The sequence below is a fragment of the Trachurus japonicus genome, chromosome 9 (genome assembly GCF_045865225.1).
Source record: "Trachurus japonicus isolate A0001 chromosome 9, Traja_1.0".
Classification (NCBI taxonomy): domain Eukaryota; kingdom Metazoa; phylum Chordata; class Actinopteri; order Carangiformes; family Carangidae; genus Trachurus; species Trachurus japonicus.
In genome coordinates, this window is record NC_140915.1 from 7,941,968 (window position 1) to 7,954,616 (window position 12,649).

At 43.1% G+C, this 12,649-nt stretch overlaps 1 protein-coding gene across 1 annotated transcript in view; it reads left to right on the plus strand.

The window, feature by feature from the left end:
* The first annotated feature begins 1,041 nt into the window (after positions 1–1,041).
* LOC146980889 (ral guanine nucleotide dissociation stimulator-like) overlaps positions 1,042–12,649 on the plus strand; it is an 87,507-nt gene continuing 75,899 nt past the window's right edge. The window contains exon 1 of the mRNA XM_085785826.1: positions 1,042–1,137. Coding sequence (XP_085641952.1) covers positions 1,117–1,137 — 21 coding nt within the window. The 5' untranslated portion in view covers positions 1,042–1,116. The remainder of the gene's footprint in view (positions 1,138–12,649) is intronic.

Sequence of the window (12,649 nt, forward strand, 5' to 3'; positions counted from 1 at the left end):
TATCAGCAAATAAACAGTCAAAAAAGAACAAAAGGGGGAAAAAAGGAAGAAAAAGCTGATTTAAATCCACTGTTGAACAACAACAACAACAACAACAACAACAGTGAGATGCGTTCAACGGCGCCTGTTGGCTTCGCTCGTCGTCGTGTGTCGTCGTGCTTCGTGTGGTGCGTTCAGGAGCAGCTCGTTGTTCTGAGATGCTCCTATTCTCCCCCCCCCGCAGCAGCAGCAGCAGCAGCAGCAGCGTCTGTCTCGGTCGGTGAAAGCAGCGGAGTTTCCCTTCTTCACCCAGCAGCAGCAGCAGCAGCAGCAGCATCCTCCTCTTCATCACCATCATCCATTTCAGCATCAGTGTTGTTACCAACCAACCAACCAACCAACACCACTACATCCATATCAACCCACCCCCCCACTCCCCAACCCCACCCCCGGACTCTGAGCTCCTCTTCCCGGGGATGTCGTGGAGCAGTCGGCGGAGGGAGAGGGAGGAGGACTCGGTGCTGCGGGGAGCGAGAGCCGCCGATGCTGCAGGACGAGGACGAGGACGAGGACGCGTTTCCGCCGCCGCCGCCGCCGCGTTTCTTCGAGCGTAACTGGAAGAGAGAGAAGAGGAAGAGGAAGAAGAGAAAGGAGGATGGATGTGAAGAAGAAGAGCAGGAGGGGGCAAATACAATTTTGATAAACGCTGGGTTTAGCTGGCTAGTAAGGCTAGTAGCAGCACGCTAGCCCCCCCTCTCTACCCCCCCTTTCTCTCCTCCGTGAATAACAATCATAAAAACGCTCCTTCAGGTCGCTTCTTTTTGTATTTTGTATTTTTGTATTTTTTTTTTTTTACATCCACACTGGAGTCGGCGAGGACGTTTGTCTCAAGGATAAATCACCGGATTATTATTCACATTTTTCTTTTTTAATTTTTGGATTTTTATCCCCCCCCCCCCACTCCCCCTCTTATTTATTTATTTTTATCTATTTTTTCCCATCGTCCGTGAAGGAACAAGGAAACAAGATGCCGGCAGACTAGAGGAGGAGGAGGAGTAGCCTTAGTGAGTGTCTGTGAAACCGTGAAACCTGAACTCGCATGGACACACACTCCATGAAGGTCATGATACTGAGAGAATGATCATGCTGGAAAAACAGGTAGGAAAAAAAATAAATAAATACCACACACACACACACACACACACACACACACACACACACACACACACACACACACACACACACACACACACACACACACACACACACACACCTGGGCTCATTTGCATATCCGGCTACTGTGTTGATTAGCGGTGGTGGTTTGTGCTGTGTGTGCACCGCTTTTGCAGGTGATGGATATACCTTTGTAACCTTTGTAAGGATGCACACACACATCTCCATCATCCTCATCTTTACCTCTCTCTCTCTCTCCCTCTCTCTCTCTCTCTGTTGCCCTGCTTAACGTCTACCTCTCTCTACCACACCATGTGCCAGAAAATGGTGGAAAATGTCGTGAACTCAGTTGTTGTCCTGGTTGGAATAAGTGTAATAATGACTTAGGCTATAATTTCTGTCATTTGTCCTCCACGTTGACATAAATGGACTTTTTGAGCTGCCTCGGATCGCTCTAATAATATTTATCCAGTTAATTAAATATCCACTCAGTTTGAACAGTTTGTTTGTGGTGAATCTCTGGCTACTTATATGTCACTAAGTCCATTAAGTCAAAGTTTATTAAAACTGTGATTTCCGCACGCACACACACAAGCATCTCAACACATTTTCACCATAGGACACAGCGACAAAGCTGTGAAACTGCCTCAATTAGTGCAAATGTTAAACTGCACAAATTCTAATTAGGCTACAGTTTATTCGATTACTAAAGATAAAATGATTCATATTATTTAATCATTACACTGGATCAGCAGTGTAATGTGTCTTTCTCTTTAATCCCACCAAAACAAAAGTCCCTTTAAAAAACAAACCAAGATTCTTCAGTTGGTTCTTGTCAAACAAATGTTTCCTGTGTAATATTAGAACATCAGCTCATCAGATACGACATTTTTCCTCTGTCTTTAACTTCAGTAATGAAAATTTTAATTAGAAAATGAGTCTACAGACATTATAAACTCTCTTTGACATTATTTAACAGTTATGTAAAGAAAATAATCAACTAAGAGGCGACATTTTGGGCTGTTTTAAAGATTAAATATTAACATTGTTTTATTTAACCGAAATGAACATTTAAAGGGATTTTTCTTCAATAATAGTTTAACAAAATACAAATATGCTGCTATATGCAAATGATCACACCAACCAAAAACAACAGCAATAGAGTGCTCAAAGGCCTCGCAGCATGTAGCATACAAAATATACTCCAATAACAACATAACCGATCTAAAGTCAAACTACAGGGCAGGGTCAAAGGTCAGTTAAAAAAAGAAAAAGATGGTGGGATTTAACAGAAACGTGTTTTTATTATGTTAATTTTTCACAGCGCTAAATGAAAAATAAGGAATCATTTGCCAAAAATAAATCTGGACTCAGCTGCAGACCAGAAACCCTCCAGGAAACGTCCTCCAGTCTGTGGAGGTCGTGACCTCGGCTGTCCAAGAACTGTGGGAGGGGTCGATGTGTGTGTGTGTGTGTGGGGGGGGGGGGTTACTTCCTCTTGTTCATTCCCTCTCAGCAGCATCAGGGACCATAAACACAAAGCTGATGCATCAATAAAACTCCAGAGCTCCAGAGGTGAGGAGACCTGAGTCTGAGCCGGCAGGAAGTTCATCCATTTACATTCATTGTTTGATATTGATTATTTGTTTCTCAGTGGAGTGTGTTCGAGTGTGTGTGTGTGTGTGTGTGTGTGTGTACAAACTTGTCTATCATAATTACCCGGTGCATGCTGGGATACCATCCCAAAAAAATCAAGGGTCCGTCGTGTCCTTCGAGTGTGATGTTTTCCTGCGATGGTGAGGCCTGGTGAGGGTTTTTACCTGCCGTTACCATCAGAGTTAAAAGATTTTGAGGTTTAAAGGCTTGTTGTTGTTGAGCCGATCAATCGATTGATTTAAAGCCTCTGTACAGACTTTTCATTTAGTGTTGATTTTGGCTAGCCTAGAAATCTAGCTGCACCCTAGCGGCAGCAAATCTCTTTGCTCCGTAGGTGGGTCTAGAAACGAGCCATAGGAACTTTTTGAGTCTCGAACACCGATTGTGTTCACCAATCACAGCGCTCTATCTGTTTAGAGAGTCGTTGGGCGGGCTTAACGCCATGACGACATACATTTTAATTGGCTTGTCAGGCTAACGTCATCCTGCTCTTTGCTCTGATTAGTCGTAGCGCTCAAGCGAAAGCGGTGGTGTTTTTCCAGAATGAAGACTGCAGACGTTTGTCTGGCCGGCGCGTGTAGATTTGTTTTGGAAACGTCGGAAAGAAGACGGGACTTGCTTTTTTTTTTTTTAGCAGCGTAATGTATCTATTTGTATCGTTTTGTCAGTGGTCCGACCCGACCATGCCTTCCAGAGGTTTAGAATTAGACTACTTAGAAATAGCGTATATTCACACTGATGGGCTCATTTGCTGTTGTAGGTAACAGAGACACATCAGCAGAAACCAGAGACTTTTGCGTATCCAGTTAAAAGCTCCGTACAGGGACTTTAACCCTCTGATCAGTTGTCTCAGTCCCAGTGATCAGAACCGACGTTCAAACTGTCTGGTTCCATGTAGAAAATGACGTCCTGTCATTGGTCGATCCACTGGAGAAGTTACACTGACGACATTTGGAATAATTAATAAAGTTAAAGTAAGTTGGTAAACAGTAAAATGTTGAACCTCCAACACAGATTTGTAACAACAGTTTGGACCGTATTTGAGAGTCATTGCAAGAAACCTATGTTTACACAAGAGGAATATCATCGGTGATCAGAAATGTTTTACTCCCTAATATCATCTGCATTGGTGTTGGCCCTATACGGTTGTCATGAGAACTGATATTTTGGTATAAATAAAAGATGTGCAAACCAACTTGCCAAGTGGTCATTGACCTCTTGGTGAAACGGTTTGTATCGTCGCCCGCGGTGCAGGAGACGCGGGTTCGAAACCCACTCAGGGCAGGCCAGACAACAACGGTCACACATGCGTCTTTTTCTGGTCAGTTGTCACGGAAACATGACATACCACATGTCTTTTTACGGTCAGTTGTCACGGAAACATGACGTGCCATGCAGAACTTCAACACCTGAACATTTGATGTGAAACAGTTTTTCATAAAAGGTAGCCTATAATATGTAGGAATTCCCCCCATCTAGCGGTGCGGTTGCATATCTGAACGTATTCTTGATGTTGCATTCACGTGAAATCGGGCAGACGTCAGACAGACAACGGACGCTGCATGTAACAGGATAAACAAGTGGTCCGCCAGCACGAGCCAAAACAATACAGGCGTGACAATATGTTGTCATGGTGATGTCGTATTGTTTACCTGACCCACGTTCTTTCTCTGGTGGAGTAAAATGACATCCGGTTGGTTTGCAGACGGCTGTCTGCCTGACTGCACCTGAATGCAACACCAGTGCCTCCGTCCTTCCTCACACTACACAGTGGTGACAGTTTTAACAGGCCGAGCCCACAGCTCCGCTGAGTTTCCGTGGTTACCTACGGTCACGCTGCCACTCAACGTAAAAAATGGCGATGCAACATGGCCGCCTCGGTTCGGTGCGTCGCCCACTTATGTATTTGTAACGACTTGTAACAACTCATTCTAAGGTACCAGAAAGCTTTCATTTGTATGCGGCTGTGATTCGACTTGAAATACGTATTTATGAAAGAAATATTTGATTTTTGCTAATAAAAAGCCAAATAAGTTACATACTGGGGCTTTGAAGTAGTGAATTTAGTACATGGGTTTTATTTTCATCATTTATTTTTATCGTGGTAGCTATCTAATGAATATCAAGAATCGTGGAAGTTCTCTGGTGTTGGTATTGGCTACTGAAACTCTGGTATGGTGACAAGCCTAGTTTGGCCTGGTGTTGCTACTGTTTGTTTCCATCACTGCCACGCAAAGGATCTTGGGATACGTTGGGCCTCGGAGGATCCAGAAACCCTGATCAAGTAAAAAAAAAACAACACCATGAATCAGAGTCAAAGGTCGTGGGTGAGGCGAGCAGGATGAGAGCTGCTGCAGGATGTCAACACACACACACACACAGCCTGTATTTCACCATAAACAACAACCATTCCTTATTCTTCTTCGTCTCTCCGCTGCACGTAGATCCTGTTTCCTCTCTGCGCTGGTATCACACTGATGTTTATCCTCCTTTTCTGTGAAACATTTATTTGCCTTTTCTTTTTCCTCCGCCCTCCTCCTTGTTTTCTGGTAGGAGCCGTAGATAAAGCCGTGAGCTGTTCTGTTCTGTTCTGTTGCTGCCGCTCTGCTCCATTTTCTGCACGACGGCGCTCCAGAAACCACTCTGTCTGTTCTTGAAGCTTGACTTCACTCCAAGCATATCTGACTTCTTTGTCTGATGGAATGTGACAAGAATCAGACTTTTTTTTCCTTCTTTTTTTAGTCCCGAGGGTTTTTTCTTTCTCTCTGCCTTTTCTTTTTTTTTTTTTCAGAAGCATTAGTTGTGTGTGTGTGTTTGTGTGTGTGGGGGACGAGCCTGTCCTTGAAATCTTGTCAGTGTTGCAAAGTGCAGGAGCTACAACATTTCTGACTTGTTGCTGCTCAGGCTTTCTCCACATCACATTTGTCTTTTCTTTAATCTGCTCTTCGAGGCCGGCCGACTCTCCACGTTTGTGGGTTAGGTGTGTGTGTGTGTGTGTGTAGACGCTGTAATCATTTGCAGGTGTGCTCATACTGACTGAAAGCAAGTTTTTCCATCCTGAGTCTCTGCAGGCCAAAGACATAAAGTCTGACTGCTGCTGCTGCTGCTGTGATGAGATCTGTTCGTCCTGTCACTGGTGAATCACCTGCAGATTGAAATCAGCTTCAAATTTCACTTAAGAACATTTGATGCTCTAATGGATGAGCAGGAGTTTGAAGTTCCTCTCTTTTATTTAGTGTAACATGCTTTTATCACATAAAACTGGTCTGTTGTTCATCTGCTATCACTTCCCAGCCTCGCATCACCAGGCTGTTCAAAGAGGCGAAGAGCCTGGGATCTGTTACACTCCGAATTTTTCTAGCGGAACCGGAAATCCCAAAATTCACCAAAGTAAAAGTGTTCACCAACATAAAACTTAAAAAATAGACATTAACTTGTAATACAATAGAAGCAAAAGGTTAACTTAATGGCTCTGGGACTTTCTTGTAAATTATATTCCTTAAATTAAAGAGTTTCACCGCATTTTATTAGCTTGGTGCTTTTATTTTGACGGAAAGGCCTGTCTCTCTCTCGCCCTGGATCCGGTTCCTTACCAAAACAGAGAGTCAACGACCGTCAACTAATCACTTCCTCATTGAGAAATCTGCGTTGGTTGATTGATTGATTGATTGATTGATTGATTGATTGATTGATTGATTGATTGATTGATTGATTGTTTGATAGATCAGAGCGGTAAGCACAGTTCGCATCTTTAATTTGTTTATGCTGTATGTTGGCTTGTAAGCTGCGGTTGTAAACTGTGTTTGCAGGGCAGTGAGTAGTTCTTAACAAATCTTTAACCTGCAAGAACTGCAAGAATTTGACCGTTTTATATCATATAGGGATGTCACGATCGTAAATTTTCTTGGTACGATTATTGTCAGAGAAATAATCACGGTGTTACGATTATCACGCTTATTATGCATTAATTAATTTCACAACACAGTGAATGTGTAAAATCAAATATCCTCAAAATATAATTATATTACTCATTGTTTACACATAATATTAATAAATATGACCAATTATTAACCCCCCAGGGGAAGTGTTTGATATATTCAGGTCATAAATTGTCATCTATACCTATACCTTGTTTTGTTTTGTTTTGTTTTGTTTTTTAATACAAATGACACACTAACATTTGAATTCCTACCAATTCAATGTTACGTTAGTTAAATGGACCAGTATCTGAGCGTTTACCTTTATTTTGGCGCAAATCTGCCAATATGGTTCCGATATATTCTTTTTTGGGAAGCAACGTTATTTAGCAATCTTTGCGTTTAATACCACGATTAATTGTGAATTAAGTAATCGTGACATCCCTACTATCATCACCTTCTAAGCTGATGTTGAACTCTTGGCAGTGTAGTTACTGCAGAATCTAAAGGCCGGGGCGTTCGCCCTCTTTCAGCTCTGTGTTTAGTCTCCACCTCCTCCGACTCCTGAGGTGGGAAACATCTGGCTCTTCGGCTGCTAAACGCTCCTCCTCCTCCTGCTGCGTTCGCTGCTCAGCAGGTGGAGGACAGAGGAGTTTTCAGAGCCTTTGCTCATCAACATCATCATCAACAACAGCAGCTGCAGGCGGAAACAAAGCGGTGTGGTGCTGTGAGAGCGAAGTTACAGATCAACAATGAGTCGCTGTGAAGCTGCAGGTTCAGCAGAAACCTTCCTATCAACAGCGTACGACAACACGGCCAGCTACACTGTCAACACAGCAAGAAAATAAATTTAAAAAGCTGAGGATGTTACCTCGTTATATTAAAGTTTGATGCAATTTTAACTTGAAAAAAACCTTTGACCTTTCAGACTGGATGTCTGCAGCTGAACGCAGCTTCACAACAGAACAAAAGCAGCCAGCTGTGGTGACAAAAACACCAGATAAAATCTGAGCTCAGCAAACACAGAGCTGCATGCTTCAACACATTCTGGAAACACTGTGTGTGTGTGTGTGTGTGTGTGTGTGTGTGTGTGTGTGTGTGTCTGCACGATTGTGTGTGTGTGTGTTTGTCTATTTGATTTGCTGTGAGTCCAGTTACGTCCCGGTGTCGCTAGTGTTTGTGATTTGTGACTAAGATGTCGTCTGTTGCAGCTCATCCTGGTCGTTCATTTCGCTTTCAGACAGACACGGTTCTGGTTCTGGTTCTGGTTCTGGTTCTGGTTCCTTTCTGGAGTCTCAGATCTTTGGTGCTTTCTGGGGAACCAGCCCACGTTCACACCAGTTTAAGCGGAACTTAAGTGGGAGGACGTTACGCTGCGTTACTCAGGCGGAGGTAAACAGAAACAGCCACAAAATGTCTTTCTTGCTGCCTCTGTAACCCTTCAGGCTTTTAAAGGTCCAGTGGGGGGAAACCGTGACATCTAGAGTTCAGATTCTAGATTACAGTGCTCACTCACTGGTTACATGCTGTCATTCTGACATCCCAGCATTCAGACATACCGCGCACGTCCCACCATTCCGACAAGGTTTTCAATATAAGGAGATGTGCGTTACTCAACAGGTGACTCCCTTCTTTAAGACATGCTGATAGAGGAATACCCACATGGTTGTGAGTAATTACGCAGCAGAGCGCAGACAGGGACTAGTCTGCCTGTCTAGCCTCCACCTGCTCTTTTTAACCAACTCCTTTCATCATTCCCTAAGCCCAACCAGTGCAAAATCTTCTGGGGAACAAATACGCTATGAAAGGGCAAATTGAATCGTAGGCAACTGGACTTGTATTTGACATTATTTCGCCTCTTATCCGAGGGTCTTCATCACTTTGTACGCAACAAGTCTCACTAGTCCGCACTAGCTAGACTAAGTGTGGACTGATTGATGAAGCCCCTTGGATAAGAGGCGAAACGTCTTCCCAGACAAATAGTTGCCTACGATTCAATTTGCCCAGAAAAGAACGATGACCTGGGTGAATGAGAATATCCATAGACACGTTATTAAAGGAATTGTCGGAAAGGCAGGTTGTTTAAAAAAAGAAAAAAATACTGTCATTCCAACCATAGGAGGCAAGAATTGTCGGAATGACGGGACGTTTGATAGAAAATTAAGTACAATTTGGGGCCTATGGTATGTCGGACTGGTGGGATGTCCGAATGGCGGTTGCCCCCCTCACTCACTCACTCGCTCCCTCGCACTCACCGGCAAAATGATGGTGGCCTCCGAGGACAAAAAGACTTGTTTACCACGACTGTGACGACTGGGAGTGTTTCAGGAGCGATGAGGTGAAGATCTAAACCATTTTACGATATCTCTGCTGTTTCCTCCTCCTCCTTTTTCATTGGTTTATTTATAAAACCCTATAACTCTTGAAACATGCTCTCTGGTTGGCTAGATTTTCCATTCGGGCTGGCGTACAAATATGGCGGTGCAAGATAGCGACACTCTCTAAAGCCAGACCCTTGTATATGATATAAGAGAATAATTATATGGCTATGGAAACCAAACAAACGTCATTTTATAGCGATTATACACTTATATAAATATATTCATGGGTAGTATATTCAGATTTTGCCAATAAACCTTGACAATTAATACACACTGGACCTTTAAGTGTATTAATTATTTGGTCTGGTGTTGGAGTATGAAAATCAGGAGGTACATACTGTAGATAAAACCGACGTAGACTACGTTTAACAATGACAACACAGGGACATACAGAGACATTGGACAACTCTTCAAGTTCATCTTACCCTAACCCTAACTTGTCCTCTCTTGTGCTGCTTTCTAGCTTTTCTTGAAATTCTGTCGATGCCAAAATCGCTACCAAACATTTAGTTTCCTGCAAATTCTTCTGCTTCATGTCGTCAGTCGTTGCTTTCTCCTCCTCCTCCTTTTCCTGCTCATCTTCACAGCCTAGAATATGACCTATGACCCTGTACTGGCCGAGACGTTGTCTATTAAATCCTTTGCACTTGGAGCTGAGTGTGCAGCGTCTTCCCTTTCTTCCATGCCCATGATAATTTGCAAGGTTTTGCAAGAGAAAACCAACTATTTTTGGGGGTTTTGTTGAGAACCGATTTTATTCCTTTGGTCTTAAAGCAGAAGTAAGCGGAATGTTTGTGTTAATATAAGTCTTAAATAGTTCTATCTTCCGACAGCAATCACTTATATAGAGTGTTTGGTCTGAAACTCTGGTCTGTCAGTCACTCTGCTCTGCTGTAAGCCGAGGAGAAAACTTTCCTTGTATCCTACAACCTTTATCCAATGAGGAGAGAGAACGGCATAAAGGGGCGGTCCTCTCTGTGTGTGCAGCCAAGGGATGCTGTGAATGTGGTGACGTAGGGACGAGGGCGGGGACTGCTAACTCCATCGGCTGACAGGAAGTTAGCCAAAACCACCGGATCGCTTACTTCTGCTTTAATTGTGGCGTTTGATACCACATATCAATTATAAAAGTTATCATGGCATCCCTAATATCTGGTCTGGATGCAGCAGCATGGGGTTGAGGAACCCCGGGAGGCCCCTGGCGGTGTGAAGCCCCAACCAGCAGCTCTCAGATGACTGATTGCTTCACTGTTTCCCGGCTCGGACTCGTACTTGTTGTGTACCTGCACCGCCCGTCCTGCCTTTGTCCCGAGGCCACAGGAAGCCGACCTGCAGGTTACAGACCGACTTCCTGTCCTGGCTCGCTGTCTGTACAGGAGAGAAGAAGAAGGATGGGAGGAGTGCACTGCAAAAACTCCAAATCTTTCCAAGAATATTTGTCTCATTTCTAGTCAAAACTAATCTCTTTTCACTTAAAATAAGACACATCACCTAAAAATTCACTTGTTTTTATATCATTTTCATTTGTTTCGAACAAATTTTCACTTGAAATAAGTAGAAAAATCTGCCAGTGAAAGCTGGTTTTTTGTGCTTGTAATAAGAAAGAAAAACTTGCTCCATTATCAGATTTGTCTAATTATTTCAAGTGAAAATCTGCTTTAAAGAAGTAAAAAGTGTCTAAAAACAAGCTACTTTTTAATGTGATGAGTCTTATTTTAAGTAGAATGAGATTTATTTTGACTAGAAATGACATTTTGACTAGAAATAAGACAAATATTCTTGGTAAGATTTTGAGTTTTTGCAGTGTGTGTGTGTGTGTGGGGGGGGTTGTAGCCCTATGAAGAGCCAGCTTTGCCTCCCTGTTTCCATGACGACCACTCTCTCTACAGTATTCAGCCGTGGGACGGCCTCTGCATCTGAAAGCAGTTCCCAGTGGTGTTTCAAGCCCCTCGCTCGCCCTCTCTCTCTCTCTCTCTCTCTCTCTCTCTCTCTCTTTTTTTTTCTTCTTCGTCTTCGTCTTCGTCTTCTTTTACTGTCTCAGTTTTTTAAAGAGCAGCGGCACTTCATCTTCACTCGCTGCTGTACTTTAAAAATCACCACGTCGAACATCATTTGCATCTGAATCGGGGCCTGAATTCTGCCTTTGTTCCCCCGGAAACTACAACCCCCCCTCCTCCTCCTCCTCCCAACACACACACACACACACTTAAAATATTTAGACGGACTCTCTTGTAAATGTGCAAATATTAGCTGAGTGAAGAAAGAACAACAGGTTTTTTTCACATGAGGATCTCTTTGTGTATACAGCAGAGGGTTCGTTGGATTTCCCAAAAGACGCGGTTAATAATCACACAGGCTGCGTGTTTACTCTGAGACGAGACGAGCTTAGATTTGTACATTTGCAAAATGATGAAACAACAGAAGCAGAGTGGTCAAAGCAGAGAACAGAAAGCACGACTCTGTGTGATAAGTGAGATGATAAAAACAAAAAACAAAGCCCGCAGAGGCTTTCAAAACCAAAACACAGACACGTTTTCACAGCTTTTTTTCAGGTCAAAGCAAAACTTACTTCCTTTTTCTTTCGTCGATTCACCCATTTGGGGTAAAAGCTGTGTGACCTACATACAACAAGGTTGACTGGAAACCTTTTATAGTCTTGAGCGTCAACCAAGAAAATATAAAAGATGTTTCTGCTCCCAGGACAAAATAAAAAAAAACATGGGAACATTGAGTTTATTGTGAAAGTTTAACCAGGTTAGTTTGTTGTAATGAAATGTTCCGTCTAACGTCAGACTAGACGTTACAAACTAAGTCACCGTCACGTTGTTTCCTGTGTGTGTACAGTACTTTGAACTCTATCTAGGACAAAGGAGGCGGACCGGGTCGACAGAGCTTTGTTCCAGTGTTGAGGTGAATCTGGCCCAACGTCGTCTGTAATGAAAGAACTCAAATTAAAGAGCAAGGCTGCAGCAGCAGTTTGAGCAAATAAAAGCCTGTCTCGATTAGAAGCCGGGTCTGTTTTCTGTGCAAGTTCTTGTGAATGTACAAAACCTCTCACAAAGCCCACTAGATCGGCCGTTTGAGCAGTTTCTAAGCCGTGCAGTTCGTTGTTCATGCAATGCGATTTCTTGGTTTCCCTTATTATCTCATAGCGTGGTGAATGTGCAGGTCTTAATTTGTCCACCAGAGCGTTTTGGAGTTGTTGGGTTGTGTATTTGATGAGTTTGATGAGGGAAACCAAGAAATCCCATTAGCCTCCGTAGCGTAGCTCTGAGCAGCTCACGGCTCTGCTCCACCGTTCTAAAAATAGCTTGCACCAACAATGGTAACGAACTTACTGCTATGACTATAGGGATTATGGCAATGGGCCAATTTGCCAAAATGTTGAACTATCCCTTCAAATTGTTCTTTTCCCTTTGGTGCCACTGTTACGGCCATTTGGTAAAACATTTGTCGGTAAATCGGTTAAATTCTTCATAATTCAGCCGGTCGGTTCAGAGAATAAACGAACCGGTCATTTCTGGAGACATCCTACCTTCAATG